Genomic DNA, 16,469 nt, shown 5'->3' on the forward strand with positions numbered 1-16,469 from the left:
CAAGTGGCATTCTCAATGTGGAATATATATCACTATGTAATTATTTACCTGCTTTTACACAGGTCAGTTAGGAAAAGGCCTTTTGCTTCAGGTTCCATAATACATGAGGACTACTGTTGCATCCGAAAGATCAGGACTAAAATATTTACAAACTATATAAATATTTACAAAATACAAACTATATAAATATTTACAAAATACTAAACTATTTACAAATATACAAACTATATCGGGTCCCTTCATCAGCTAACATTACAGTGGAACATCAAATGATGCCATGCGTGGTCATGTATTACAGAGTGAAGCATATGCACGAGATTGGTGAACGTTGTGGAGGCAGTCTTTCAATGGAAGATACAAATTGTAATTATTTACCTGTACATTCATAGTGATGTAACTGTCCCGCCCTCTTCTCCCATTGGCTCAAATAAATATCACTAGGATGAAAACTTTATAAATGTTTAAAGAGATACATATCAAGAAACGATTTTTTTTCATATATACACAATGCACACAATATTACTACACTTAAGAATTATTTCGCAAAATATATGGCTATCTTTTTTTGTACACCAGATTTTGATGTACATCAATCATTTAAAAAAAATTTTCTTTTGCTTTAATGCTCAAATACGTATATGTTTAAGAACATTTTCTGCACACTGAAGGCCCCGACGAATTTTCAAATGCTGCCAACATTTCATGTTTAGAATGTTTAATATCTTCAATGCCCTCATTATCTTCCACTTGTCATCGATATTGTCAATAATTCTTTAAACTAGTTCTTAAATTAGATTTTTTTTTTTTTTTTTTAACTGTCCAAAATGTCAGAGTCATTTGAATATTCAACTACTCCGACAATCTAAACAGAAATAGGGGAAATTTATAGCAAAGTGTAGATGATTCACTTCCACTAAACAGATGACCACTTGTCAGGGTGAAGGGGAACCACTCTCTACTGAATCTCTAACAAAGTGCTTACAATAGAAAATTGACTAGAGCCTATTGTCCAAATGTGAAATATGCCTTGATCTGCCGAGTGGCTACATATACAGAGAAAGTAGTTAACCAGCTCGACTTCTCAGTATGAGGGACAGGTAGTTGGATAGGTTTTACGGGTACAGCTTGTAATCCATTTATTATATAGAAAATTTTCTTCATTTTACGGAAACTATTTTAAATTTAAATACCAGAGGGAATTCAAAAAAATTCACTAAATAGAAAAAAATCGCTATAAAGAAGTTCGTTTAGCAGAGGTCTGACTGTACTTATTATTATTTATATTGATTTTATATTATCAAAAAAAGGCACAGAACCACGAATTTGCCAAGAGCACGAAAAACCTAGCTACGCCTCTGGACGCCTCTAGTTCCACACAATTTACACAAAATAATGCTGAGAAAATACATTAAATACTTACATGGAGCAAACTGTTCTCCAAACTCTATCTTAATAGCAGATACTATCAGATACCATTATGATGTGAATATTACAAGTACAGTACTTCTCATTCAGCAGGATGTGGCCTAGGTACAATTTAACTCCCATATCTGGGAAGCGAAGAACAGTGCAGGGTTTTCATAATAAATAAAGTGATGAAAAGAATTCTTTTCTTGAAGAAGGGTGTGGCCTGCTCTCAAGATGACCTTCTTATATATACTCCAAAACATTGGAATAGCATTAAACAGCTACACTGTGCTGCAACTTTATTAGGTACACCACTGCTGTGCACACAGATGGTTTGTCCCACAATGTTCATGTTGCGTCACATGAACACAGTTGTGGATATAAATGCAGCAGAACAACCTTTCTTGTATCAGTTAAGCGTACAAACCCTAGCAAGAATGGGGAAAGGGAGTGATCCAATGGACTTCAAATGTGGCATGGTAGTAGGTACAAGAAGTGTTGGACAAAGCATCTCTGAAACAGCAGTTCTCCTGAACTTTCATGCACCACAGTTTCAAGGGCATATCGAAAATGGTGCAACGAACAGAAAACATCCTCTCAATGGCACTCCTGTGGAAGAAAATCGCTTGCTGGATGAGAGATCAGAGGAGGATGGCTAGAATTGTGTAAGCAAACAGACAGGCCACAATGTCGCACATCACATCAGAATACAACCTTGGTGCTCAGAATGAAATATTGCATTGGACCACTAGTCGCACTTTGTTGCGAATGGGCTACAACAGCCGACGGCCACATTGCGTACCTTTGTTATCAATGAAGAACAAGAGAGCATGCCTCCTGAGGGCACAGCAACACCAGCACTGGACTATCAAGGATTGGAAAACAGTTGCTTGGTCTGACGAGTCGAAGTTTCTGGTGCATCGTGTTGATGGAAGGCTCAGAATTTTGCTAAAACAACATGAATCCATGGACCCATCATGTCTGATGACTACTGTGCAAGGAAGAACAAGAGAGCATGCCTCCTGCGGGCACAGCAACACTAGCACTGGACTATCAAGGATTGGAAAACAGTTGATTGGTCTGACAAGCCAAAGTTCCTGGTGCATCATGTTGATGGAAGGCTTAGAATTTGGTGAAAACAACATGAATCCATGGACCCATCATGCCTGACGACTATTGTGCAAGATGGTGAGGGCAGTGTTATGGTGTGGGGAATGTTTTCTTGGCACACGTTGGGTCCATTGATATCAATAGATTCACGTCTGAATGCCACATCGTACCTAAACATCACTGCTGACCAAGTGCATCTTTTCATGTTGACAGTTTATCCTCAGAAAGATGGTTACTTCCAGCAGGATAATGCACTGTTGCACAAAGTCCGAATCATAATGGAATGGTTCCAGGAACATGACAATGACTTTTCTTTGCTGCAGTGGCCTGCTCAGTCCTCGGATCTCAATCCTATTGAAGAACATCTTTGGGATGAGCTTGAAAGGGCTGTTTGCTGCAGGCCTACACCTCCATTGAATCTCAAGGAACTGTGTGACACACTCATGGCTGCATGGTACTCCATCCCTGCACAAAGTTTAGATATAAGAAAAGAAGATAGTAGTAGTAGTGACAAATGATGCAAAAAAGCAAGTTTATATAGTGGGGGTAGAACGCCCATCCATACCCTCCAAGAATCTAGTTCTTCCTTGAATTTATTCAAACCATCCACTTTTACTACAGATGGACGCATGTTCCATCAATCAACCGACTTACTGGCTCAAAACAAACTTCCACACATCTATCCTGCAACAATCCTTCCTCATTTATACCTCTTTATGTGTGTAGTCTCAGCAAGAGGAAGAATGCCATTCACATTCAGCTTACTTGATCCATTCAAGGCCTTAAAAATATCAATCATATCACCCCGCAGGTGCCTAACAATTTGCAGAATTGAAGCCTTTCAATGCAATTTGCAGAATTGAAGCCTTTGTAGTTAAGAACACCCTTTTATTCCCTTCACCAATGTGGTTGCCCTTCTCTCCACTGATTCCAGCAGATCTACTTCCTTCCTAAAGTGAGGCTTCCAGACCTCTATACAATACTCAAATGCCGCCTAACCATGGCCTTATACAAAGAGATAATTACTTCTTTATCCCTGCTAGTAAAGTTTCTGTATATCATTGACAAATCCCCATTAGCTGTCCTGGCAGCCTGTCTGCACTGATCAGAGAATTTCATATCTGACAGCACAATTTCCTCTAAGCCTTTTTTTTTTTCCACTATCCCGGGCATAGTACAACACAGTTGATAAGTTACTCTGAGATTACTGCTACCCACATGCAGCACTTTGAATTTGTCAATGTTAAACTTCAACTGCCATTTCTCAGCACATCAACTCAATTTTCCTGATCTTGTTGCAGTAGCTCACCCTGAGTACTGTCATTAACCACCCTGCCAACCTTTGCATCATCTGAAAACTTTGGCATTAAGCCTAAAGGGTGCAGGAAAAACAGAGATTGCCTAACATACAACATAACTATTTATGGTGGTCTGAGTAAGTGAGAAAGGATTTTAATTTTGACCAAAGTAGTTTATATATAAAATATGACACCAGTACAGACTTTTTTTTAAAAAAATAATCTAGTAAATAATTCTTTCTTAAAACAAATACCTGAATTCTTTCTGCAATAAGATGATCCAACCACCCTGTGTTAATTCTATTTACTTGAAAATCCTCTGTCTCTAATAAAGTAATAAGATATTCTACTGTGGTCCGAAAGTCTCCTCGGATTGAAAGTTCCTTAAGAGCTACAACCAAATTCCTATAAATTAAATATAATTATTAGCATTCTCAATATGATAAATAAGGAAATATATACAAAAAAATATATATAAGGAAATAATATATAAAAAATTAAATGTTGAAAACAAACTTTTTGAAGATTAAAATAACCATCACATAAAAATAATTCCCCATTCATGGAATTCTAAGTGTCTTTCTAAATCAAGCATAAGATCTCATAGCAACAGGCAGGTCTAATTATAATCAATATAAAAAATGCCTTAAAATTAAGTTAAATTCAAATAAAATTTAAAAAAATAAAAGTTGAATTGATATCATTCATATTATTTTTAATACTACACAAAAAAGACCATTATATACGACCACAATTTGTGTTGTGTAACAAGCAAGCATCTACAGTTTTTACCTAACTACTCTTGCCAGACACCTCAAAAAATTAAGTAATGTAAAATGAGTGGAACAAATCTATTGCTTCTTCCTGTTCTAAGTATGTCAAAGATATGAAAGCTTATTAATTTCAATAAATGCATATTAAGCTTTTCATTATAATCAAACCATTTAAAAAAAATACTTTTTCTTATTATGGTAGTTGCTGTTCTGGAGCAAACTGTTGATAATTATTGAGTTGCTAATCATTAATCTCCTTTTAAATAAATATACCTACCAAAATATACTATAGTGCAATTATTCAAAGAAGTCTGATTGGTTCGATAGCTGTTTCAGTGGTAATGACACCTCAGTAAACACTGTTAATGACTCATTGGTAAAATAGTTGATAAAATAAATAATAAAGAGGGAGCAAGTGAGTGACTATGAAATAAATTTGTCAATTTCATTTTATTATATAAACCCTCCATATTTGTGTGCAATTTAAGATAAATAACAAAACATAACCACTCTACCAAATCTTGATTTTGTGATTCAAGGAATGCTTTGGAATTCATAGCATTTATGGACCAGCTGATAAAATTCAACTGTTGATGGCAAAAGATAGATTTTAAATTAGGCTGGTAGGTAACAGATCAAGAATTTTTTCCATACATTTCCAAGGACTTATTCATCAAATAGGAAATATTCAAGCTGAATCATTTTCTTTTGTTAGAAAGCTTTGCATAACAACAGTAACGGTGAGTTGTTAAATATTATAAAATAGATAAAATTCCAAGAATATATAAAAAATGCATTAAGAAACAGGAATGATTACAGCAGAGCAAAGCTCCAGCAACTTCACATCTCCTAAGATTGTCTGGTATTCTTACCTACCAGAATACCAGATACTCCTAACCACACATCCAATACAGTTGATCTTTTCTCACAACAGCCCAAAGTATACAACTGTTAGTGGTCCTTTGGAAACCTTAGATTACAACTTGGTGGTGGTCTTTTCTGCAACGAAGTCTCTCTCTCTCTCTCTCTCTCTCTCTCTCTCTCTCTCTCTCTCTCTCTCTCTCACACACACACATGGAGGCCATTCACAACCTCATTTTATGCACCATCATAAGAATGCAAAATGGAATGTTCTGCACTATTTCTGTTCTTTCATTTGGTTGGAATTCTGTTTTAAATCTCCTGGTCCCAATGTTTGCTCAGATCATGTCAGTGAAATTATTCTTGTAAGAATAGAATCCTTATTTCCACAGTGTACTCTAAAATCTCAACTCTTATCTAATAAACCCTGGTTTTCCAATAAATATGCCATGGTTTGAGCTAAGAATACAGCATATTGTAATTGGTTCGAGTCAAAATCCCCAGCTTCATTTTCTATCTATAATAAAGCTTACAACAAATGTAAAATAGATATTAATCATCCCAAATTCAATTTTCAATAGGCTCAGCAGAAAACCTGCTTCTTATCCAAATGGTAAGGCATTCCAATGAACAACATCTTTAGGATGAGCTGGAAAGGTCTGTTCGCTGCAGGCCTACATCTCCATCGAATCTCTTGCTAAAGCTATCAGCTGAAACTTTTGTCCATCAATACCCAAAATTTGTTACAACTAGATGGTTTCATTGCATTGCATCCTCAGCTAATGAAAAAACCAATTTACTAGCGTCCTATTTTTATTCTAATTCTTATATTCTGAATCTTGAAAAACTATCTCCTGTTATACCCAAAACACTCCATTCAAAGCCTCCTATGGTCTTCCAATAGAAGGATGTTACAAGAATTCTTAACAATTTTGATACTAAGAAAACTACAGGTCCTGATGGATAGTCCACTTGTTCTCCCATTTTTCTACTTGTTCTCAAAACCTGTGCCCCTGAATTTGCTCTTGTTCTATGTCACCTTTTTACACTTTCTTATTCCACTGCCATTTTTCCTTCTGCTTGAAAATTTGCCCATATTAGGTCAGTTCTAAAATAAAAGGTAACAAATCTCTCCATTTTAACAAACCACAAACCATCCATTTTAACTTAACTCTACTCTTAGCAAAGTGATGGAGAAATACATCAAGTGCTAACTCTTAACCAATCTCAAAACCTTCCATCTGATCAATGATTGCCAATATGGACACAGTCATTGTCAATCAACTGGTGCATACTGGCTTATGTTATTTGTCTTGGGACAAATTCAATGTAAAAATTTTGATGAAACTCAAGCAGTTGCTCTTTACATTTCTAAAGTTTCTAACTGTATCTGGCAAGAAAGTCTTTTAAATAAGCTCCTATATTATGACTGTCAACTATTTTCTGCAATTAGCATCTCGTTTTCTCTCTGAGCACTCTCTGCAGGTGATGGTAGATGGCATTCTGCATTCTACCTTCCCCACTTATGTCCGCGTGTTTCAAGGTTCAGCTCTTTCTCCCACTCATATCCTCGCATATTAATGACCTTCTTTCCACTGACTACAAATCCTATCCATAGTTCAGCTGATGACATACACTACACTACATTATTCCACCTTTCACTTTGAGAAATCTTTCCTGCACAAACATCTTCAACTTTTTGAACATCACCACCAGTTCCTTAAATGCTGATCTCCATGGGGAGATCACCAATGAAATGAAGAAAACCTGGTTAACTTCAATCCTTCTGAAACTCAGTCCTATCTTATATCTTGAAAAATAGAGTCTACTATTCCTATGCTTATCTTCAATAATACTCAGATTTCTAAACAAGATTACATACCTCTATTAGGAATAACCCTGACTTCTGCTCTCTCTTGGCATAAGAACATTGCAAATATTGCTTCCATTATGCCAAAAAAAAAAGTGCTATATATATATATTTTTTTTTTACTCTCAATGTTACTTTTCTTCCAAACAACAACTCTCTCTATGTACAAATCTAATTAATCTTACCATGAAATACTGTGCACACATTTGGGGTGGCAACCTAAAACCTCTCAAACAGTCAGATTAATCAATGACCCATCTCTTACAAATTTTTCCCACCCTGTCTCATATATGCTCAGTTTCTGCTGCAGCCTTTTTATAGATACTTTCATTAGTACTATTCTAATATACCATCTGTAACTTTTGCCTTCAAGACAAGTTCAAACATGTTCAGCAATAGTTGACATTAATTTCTGTCCAATTCCAAAATCACAAGTTAATTTCAACAAGTATTTTCTGTCTTCTAAACCTTTAACCCATATATGTACTAAGTATATTACAGAATTGCCTTTAACATTTGGGAGTTTCAAAAAAAAAAAAAAAATCACTTTCCAGATTTTGTCTCAAACATAGAATTACTAAATTGTACAAGAGAGAGAATGTAAAACAGGTTCACAATTCATTTTGGCTCTCATATTGAATAAAGTGTGATTTGTTCTGTAGCCGAGTGGTCAGGAGTGGGAGTGCGGTAGCACATGCTCTTTGAGTAGACCATGGTTCAAGGCCCTGACTGACAAATATGGTAAATCTTCCAACCCACCCTGGACCAGCATGGCAGATTATTGTCCACTACCCTCAACATGAATTGTTGAGGAGGCTTCCATCCTGCAGTGGATTGATAATGGCTAATGCTTACGCTTGTTCCATGCACATTTAAAGGCTATGGATATAATCTGATGGTTGAGAATATCATGGAATATTCCCTAAGCTTTGTTTTGTTCCTTTCTTGTTGCTATGCATTCTAGATTCCACAATGGAATCTAGAATTTAGAAATAGTGAAAACATGTGAATGGTTTAGAAATTTTTCATAATTGCATGGTATTGTAAAACCCTGCCTGATTTTGGAGGTTATTCCAGTCATCCTTATCTATGTTACTAAACAATAAAAATTATGGACGAGAAGTTACTGTTCTTGTTTAACTGTGTGTTTTTTTTGTTTTGTTTTTTTTGTCCCATCTCTATTTGTTGGCTATATATATTTGCTTGCTAAATTTGCACTGTTTGCTACTTGTTCAAATTTTAAACTTTCAATACCCTATTATTATATTTGGTAATAGAAGTTGTTTACTGGATTTAAGTAAGCAAAAAACTTGCCAGACTTGCATCATCAACAGTATCCATTAGAGATTGTTTTGTACGTTGCATATTTTCAAAGATAGTTTGATTACAATGAACAACAAATTTTGGGTCATATCTTGTTATGGGCATGAAATTAAATTTATTTTAATGATTTTGGGGTGCGAAACACAGCCATAAGCAAAAGTAAGAGAAGGAGTGTGTTATAGGCCTAATGACTTGAATGAGTACAATGAACAATTGTACAGATAAATAGAGCGGGCTAGTAAATCAGAATATCTTATAATGAGGAATTTTAACTTCCCAGATATTGACTGGAACTTGGGGATTGGTCACTCGCACACTAGTAAGACTTTCTGTGGATTTACTGGATGACTGTTTTCTGCAACAGCATGTTCGAGAGGCAACCACAGAGGGTAATACTCTTGATCTGGTTATGAGCAGTGATCAATCGTGTATTAAGAATTTGCAGATAAAGGAACCAATAGGTGGCAGTGATAACAGTATACTGATGTGGGATTTACCTAAAGATATAATTATCATCAGGAGTAAAGGAAAGGGTTTTTGCTTCCATAAAAGTGAGTACAGTGGTTTCAGACAGTTTTTAAATTCTGTACAGTGTGATAAACTGATGACATTCTAAGTGGGAAGCATTCAAGGAATTAATCCTGAAAGCTACTAAAAGTTTCATACCTATTAAGAAATACTGTTTAAGGTTTAGGCCAAAATGGTTATCATATGAACTAATGAGATTCATGACAGAGAAGAAAATGCATGAAATGCATATAAATTATCAGGCGATGAAAAAGGCCTATGGCAGATATAAGCTAGTCTGTAATCAAGTCACAAAGGAGGTTAGGCAGGAGAAAGAAGATTATGAGAAATATTAGGCAAAAGATGCTAAGAAAAACAGCAAGGATATCTTTACTTATATAACCTCTAAAATGAAGGGGTTGAATCTGATTGATCCACTTGATATCGATGGTTCGACTGTTGATGATCCTGCTCAGAGAGCAAACAAACAGAATGAGTATTTTGCATCTACATTCACACACGAGGAGTTATTAAAGTTTGAAAATGCAGAAGGTTATCAAATTGTAGCAGGGTGCTTAATGATTATGTAATAACTGAGAGCAAAGTGGAGGAGAAATTGTTGAAGTTAAATGTAAGAAAGGCCACTGTTGAAAAAAAAAGCCGTGAATTAGGGTTGAATTTGAAAGTGTCTGCAATTCTGCCCAGACACGATAGGAGGGAGTATATGATGAGAGCCTTGTCGATCAATTCAGCACTGGAAAGATTGTGCAAGGCTCAAGGGGTAGAATTTTTTTCAGCCTAGTCTGTACTTGTTAACAGGATAGATTGCTTCTACAGGGATGGGATACACTTAAATAGAAAGGGTGCAAGAATATCTGCTGAGGTAGTGTTAAGTGGGTCGGAAAACTGCAAGATTGGGGGGATACAAGGACTAATAGATCAACTGTAGCCACTGACAGAGGTGAAAGTGATTCATGCACTGCTTCTACTGGAATGAGCAGCAGCCGGGAAAACAAGATGCAGGATATTTCACAGACTGCTGGGAGTCATTGTGGTACAAGTAAACACATGGATTGTGTTAGGGTAGCTAAGAATAGGAACTGCTGCATGTATACTTCTATGTACACCAAAGCTAGAAGTTTGGTAAATAAATCTGATGAATTTCAGGTATTGTTCGAAACATCAAAGGCAGATATTGCTGAAATATCAGAGATGTGGTGTCACACAGATATAAGGAAAGCAGAACTTGAATTTAGGGAGAACAACGTGTACAGAAAGGATAGACAGGATAGGAAGGGAAGAGGGGTTATGCTATTAGTTAAGAAACACATAAAATTCAAGGAAGTGAAGCCAGTCTACATCGCTGGACAGTGCAGTGTCGAGTCAGTTTGGTGTGACATAAGCATTGGGAGATCAAAATTGAGAGTAGGAGTGTGCTATAGGCCTAATGACTCTGATGAATATAATAAGAAGCTGTACAGGGAAAATAGAGTGGGCCAGTAAATCAGAGAGTCTTATAATGGGGGATTTTAATTTCCCAGGTACTGACTGGAATTTATGGGTTGGTCACTCACACACTAGCAGAGCTTTTGCGGATTTACTGGATGATTGTTTTCAACATCAGAATGTTGGGGAGGCAACTACAGGGAGTAATACTCTTGATCTGATTATCAGTAGTGATTCTTCATGCATTAAGAATCTGCAGATAAAGGAACCACTAGGTGGCAGTGATCACATATGCTGAAGTGGGATTTACTCAAAGAGGTAACTACCATCAGGGGTAAGGGGAAGAGTTTTGCTTTTGTAAAGGCGACTACGATAGTCTGAGACTGTATTTAAATTCTATATGGTGGGTCCAACTGATGACATTATCAACAGCAAATTCAAAATGGCAAGCATTCAAAGAACTTATCTTGGAAGCTACTAGGCTTTACAAATTAAGAAATATTGTTCAAGGTTTAGGCCTAAATGGATTTCAGATGAACTAATGAGACATATGGCAGAGAAGAAAAATGCATGGGATATATATAAATTAATGGGTAACATGGAAGCCTATGATAAATACAAGCTGGTCTGTAACCAAGTCACAAAGAAGGTTAGGCAGGCAAAGGCAGATTATGAGAAATCCTTGGCAGGTGATGCAAAAAAAAAACAGAAAAGAGTTCTTTACCTATGTTAACTCTAGAAGGAAAGGGATGGATAAGATTGGTCGACTGGATATTGATAGATCAACAGTTGAGGATCCTGCTCATGTGGCTAACAAACTAAACGAGTATTTTGCATCTACAGTCACACAAGAGGAATTATTCAGGAAGGGGAATGCCAGAGGTGAAGTAAACTCTGGCAACGAGCTAGATGATTTTGGAATATCTGAGAGGAAAGTGGAGGAGAAATTGTTGAGGATAAACATAAAAAAGGCACCTGGGGTGGATGGAATCTATCCAGTTATATTAAAGGAGGCAGCAAAGGAAGTAAGCAAACCCTTAGTCATAATAATGAGAGCTTCTTTGGACTCAGGGGAGGTACCCATAGACTGAAAATGTGCAAATGTGACCCCAATTCACAAAGGAGGATCAAAGGCTGACAGAAGTAATTATAGACCTGTGAGTTTAACTTCTGTTCCAGAAAATTAAAGAGGCACTGGTTAAAGAAGCACTGCAGGATCATCTAGACAAAACTTCTGTTGTAGCTCGGACACAGCATGGTTTTGTTAAGGGAAAGTCTTGCCTGCACAAATTGATTGGATACTATGATGAAGTCACCAAAGAACTGGATGCAGGGAATAACTTTGTTATTATATATTGGGATCTTAGAAAGGCTTTTGATACTGTTGAACATGGAAGACTGCTGCACAAATTGGAGCAGTGTGGCACTGGAGGCAAATTGCTGCTATGGATAAAGGGATGGTTGAGAGGGAGAAGGCAGAGAGTGGTAACCAATGGACACTGCTCATCGTGGACTAATATTATTAGTGGAGTACCACAGGGTTCAATGTTGGGTCCATTATTGTTTTCTGTATTTATAAATGATATTGATGATGGCATATCAAGTTTAATGTCGAAGTTTGCAGACGATACAAAGGTTAGCAGGGTTGTTAAGGGCACTACTGACGCTATGCTGATGCAACAGGATCTGGAAAGATTGAGCAGATGGGCTGAGAGATGGCAAATAAAGTTTAACATTGACAAATGGAAAGTACTACATATGGTAAACAGCTGTTGTTGTTGTTGGGTTTTTAGGAGCATTAGCAACTAAGGCCATCTTGCTCCGTGGATATGCGGTGGTCATTCTCTGACCTTTCCGCATTCTCCGTATGGTAAACAGCAACCCCAGAGTAACGAGTCAACTCTGTGGTACTACACTGACAATGGTAGAGAATGAAAAGGACCTGGGGGTAATTGTGCAGGCAGATATGAAGTTCTCTAAGTAGTGCAGACAGGCTGCAAGAGTAGCTCATGGGTGTCTTGTCAATGATATACAGGAATTTTTCTAGCAGGAATAAGGAGGTGATTATTCCCTTGTATAAGGCAATGGTCAGGCCACACCTTGAGTACTGTATACAGGTCTGGAGGCCTCATTTCAAGAAGGATGTAGAGATGCTGGAACGAGTACAGAAAAGGGCAACAAGATTAGTCAATGGAACAAAGGGTTGCTCTTACGAAGAAAAGCTTAAGTTTTTCAAATTACAGTCTCTGGAGACTAGTCACCGGCGAGGTATGACCTGATAGAGGTGTATAAAGCTTTGAATGGTTTGAGCATGCTCAATGCCGATGGGATTCTTCTTCCTCCTCAGAATAATCACCTGAAAGTGCATAAATTCAGATTGAGGAAAGACAGAGTTAGGACAGATGTGCGGAAATTTGCCTTTAGCCAGTGGGTAGTTGGTTGGTGGAACAGTCTTCCATCCCTTGTTGTGGTAGTTTATAGCCTAAATAAATTTAAGGCTCAGCTGGACAGGTATTTCGAACGAACAGAGGAGTCAAATTGAAGGGTTTTTTTTTTTTTTTTTTTTTGCTGATGCTGCATAAGTCTCCTTTCTTGCATCATATGCTACTACTAATGCTAATGCACCTGGGGTGGATGGGATCTATCCAGTTATATTAAAAGAGGTGGCAAAGGAAGTAAGCAAACCCTTAGCCATAATTATGAGAGCATCCTTGGACTCAGGAGAGGTACCCATAGACTGGACATATGCAAATGTCACCCCAATTCACAAAGGAGGATCAGAGGCTGACACAAGTAATTATAGACCTGTGAGTTTAACTTCTGTTCCGGGTAAAATAATGGAGTCACTGGTTAAAGATGCATTGCAGGATCATCTAGACAAGACCAATAGATTGACAGTAGCCACTGGCAGAGGTGAAAGAGATTCTTGCACTGCTTCTATTAGAATGAGCAGAAGCCTGGAAAACAAGATGCATGGTATTTCAGAGACTGCTGGGAGCCATTGCGGTACAAGAAAACACATGGGTTGTGTTAGGGTAGCTAAGAATAGAAAGAGGTGCAGGTATATTTGCGTGTACACCAATGCTAGGAGTTTAGTAAATAAATTTGATGAATTTGAGGTATTGCTCAAATCATCAAAGGCAGATATTGTTGGGATATCAGAGACGTGGTGTCACACAGATATAAGGGATGCAGAACTGCAATTTGGGGAGTACAACGTCTACAGAAAGGATAGACAGGATAGGAAGGGGGGAGGGGTTATGCTATTAGTTAAGAAACACATAAAAACCAAGGAAGTGAAGCCAGTCGACATCGACGGACAGTGTAGTGTTGAGTCAGTTTGGTGTGACATAAGCATTGGGAGATCAAAATTGAGAGTAGGAGTGTGCTATAGGCCTAATGACTCTGATGAGTATAATAAGGAACTGTACAGGGAAATAGAGTGGGCCAGTAAATCAGAGAGTCTTATAATGGGAGATTTTAATTTCCCAGATATTGACTGGAATTTGGGGGCTGGTTACTCACACACTAGCAGGGCTTTTGTGGATTTATTGGATGATTGTTTTCTACATCAGCATGTTCGGGAGGCAACTAGAGGGAGTAATACTCTTGATTTGATTATCAGCAGTGATTCTTCATGCATTAAGAATCTGCAGATAAACGAACCACTAGGTGGCAGTGATCACAGTGTGCTGAAGTGGGATTTACTCAAAGAGGTAACTACCATTAGGGGTAAAGGGAAGGGTTATTGCTTCCGTAAAGGCGACTACGGTGGACTGAGACAGTATTTAAATTCTATACAGTGGGACCAACTGATGATGTTACCAACAGCAAATTCAAAATGGGAAGCATTCAAAGAACTTATCTTGGAAGCTACTAGGCTTTACATACCAACTAAGAAATATTGTTCAAGGTTTAGGCCAAAATGGATGTCAGATGAACTAATGAGGCATATGGCAGAGAAGAAATATGCATGGGATACTTACAAATTAACACATGACACAGACGCCTATGATAAATACAAGTTGATATGCAACCAAGTTACAAAGGAGGTTAGGCAGGCAAAGGCAGATTACGAGAAATCCTTGGCAAGGGATGCAAAGAAAAACAGCAAAGAGTTCTTTACTTATGTTAACTCTAGAAGGAAGGGGATGAATCAGATTGGTCCACTTGATATTGATGGGTCAACTGTTGATGATCCTGCTCAGGTAGCTAACAAACTAAATGAATATTTTGCATCGACATTCACTCATGAGGAGTTATTCAGCAAGGGGAATGCCAGAGGTGTATTCAACTCTAGCAGTAAGCTACAGAATCTTGAAATAACTGGGAGTAAAGTGGAGGAGAAACTGTTGAAGATAAACACAAGAAAGGCACCCGGGGTGGATGGGATCTATACAGTTATATTAAAGGAGGCAGCAAAGGAAGTAAGCAAACCCTTAGCCATAATTATGAGAGCTTCCTTGGACTCAGGGGAGGTACCCATAGACTGGAAATGTGCAAATGTGACCCCAATTCACAAAGGAGGATCAAAGGCTGACACAAGTAATTATAGACCTGGGAGCTTAACTTCTGTTCCAGGAAAATTAATGGAGGCACTGGTTAAAGAAGCACTGCAGGATCATTTAGACAAGACTTCAGTTATAGCTCAGACACAGCATGGATTTGTTAAGGGGAAGTCTTGCCTGACCAACTTGATTGGATATTATGATGCAGTCACAAAAGAACTGGATGCAGGGAATAACTTTGATATTATATACTTGGATCTTAGAAAGGCTTTTGATACTATTGCACATGGAAGACTGCTACACAAATTGGAGCAGTGTGACATTGGAGGCAAATTGCTGCTATGGATAAAGGTGTGGTTGAAGGGGAGAAGACAGAGAGTGGTAATCAATTGACACTGCTCATCGTGGACTAATGTTATTAGTGGAGTCCCTCAGGGCTCAGTGTTGGGTCCATTATTGTTTTCTGTATTTATAAATGATATTGATGATGGTATATCAAGCTTAATGTCCAAGTTTGCAGATGATACAAAGGTTGGCAGGGTTGTCAAGGACACTACTGACACTATGCTGCTGCAACAGGATCTGGAAAGGTTGAGCAGATGGGCTGAGAGGTGGCAAATGAAGTTTAACATTGACAAATGTAAAGTACTACACATGGGAAACAACAACCCCAGAGCAACGTATCAACTCTGTGGTACTACACTGACAGTGGTAGAGAATGAAAGGGACTTGGGGGTGGTTGTGCAGGCAGATATGAAGTTCTCTGAGCAGTGCAGACCGGCTGCAAGAGTAGCTCATGGAGTATTGTCAATGATATACAGGAATTTTTCCAGCAGGGATAAGGAGGTGATTATTCCATTGTATAAGGCAATGGTCAGGCCACACCTAGAGTACTGTATACAGGTCTGGAGGCCTCATTTCAAGAAGGATGTAGAGCTGCTGGAACGAGTACAGAGAAGGGCAACAAGATTAGTGAATGGAACAAAGGGGTGCTCTTACGAAGAAAGGCTTAAGTTTTGCAAATTACAGTGTCTGGAGACTAGGCACCAGCGAGGTGATCTGATAGAGGTGTATAAAGCCTTGAATGGTTTAAGCATGCTCAATGCTGATGGGATTCTTCCTCTAGCTCAGAAAAATCACCTGAGAGGACATAAATTCAAATTGAGGAAAGACAGATGTAGGATAGACGTGAGGAAATTTGCCTTTAGCCGGCGGGTGGTTGGTTGGTGGAACAGACTTCCATCCCTTGTGGTGGAGGTTGATAGCCTAAATAAGTTTAAGGCTCAGCTGGACAGGTATTTGGATCGAACAGAGGGGTGAAGTGGAAGTGGGTTTTTTTTTTTTTTTTTTTGGCTGATGCGCATAA

General features: G+C 38.0%; 1 protein-coding gene across 2 annotated transcripts in view; it reads right to left on the minus strand.

Annotated features, from left to right (window-relative positions):
• Positions 1-16,469, minus strand: part of ACC (acetyl-CoA carboxylase) — a 1,497,654-nt gene that overhangs the window by 1,005,688 nt on the left and 475,497 nt on the right. For both annotated transcript variants that reach the window (XM_090383551.1, XM_090383552.1), the window contains one exon: positions 4,070-4,220. In XM_090383551.1, coding sequence (XP_090239677.1) covers positions 4,070-4,220 — 151 coding nt within the window. The remainder of the gene's footprint in view (positions 1-4,069; positions 4,221-16,469) is intronic.

Source organism: Mastigoproctus giganteus, chromosome 10 (assembly GCF_048544385.1).
Source record: "Mastigoproctus giganteus isolate SK-2022 chromosome 10, ASM4854438v1, whole genome shotgun sequence".
In the NCBI taxonomy this organism is placed as follows: domain Eukaryota; kingdom Metazoa; phylum Arthropoda; class Arachnida; order Uropygi; family Thelyphonidae; genus Mastigoproctus; species Mastigoproctus giganteus.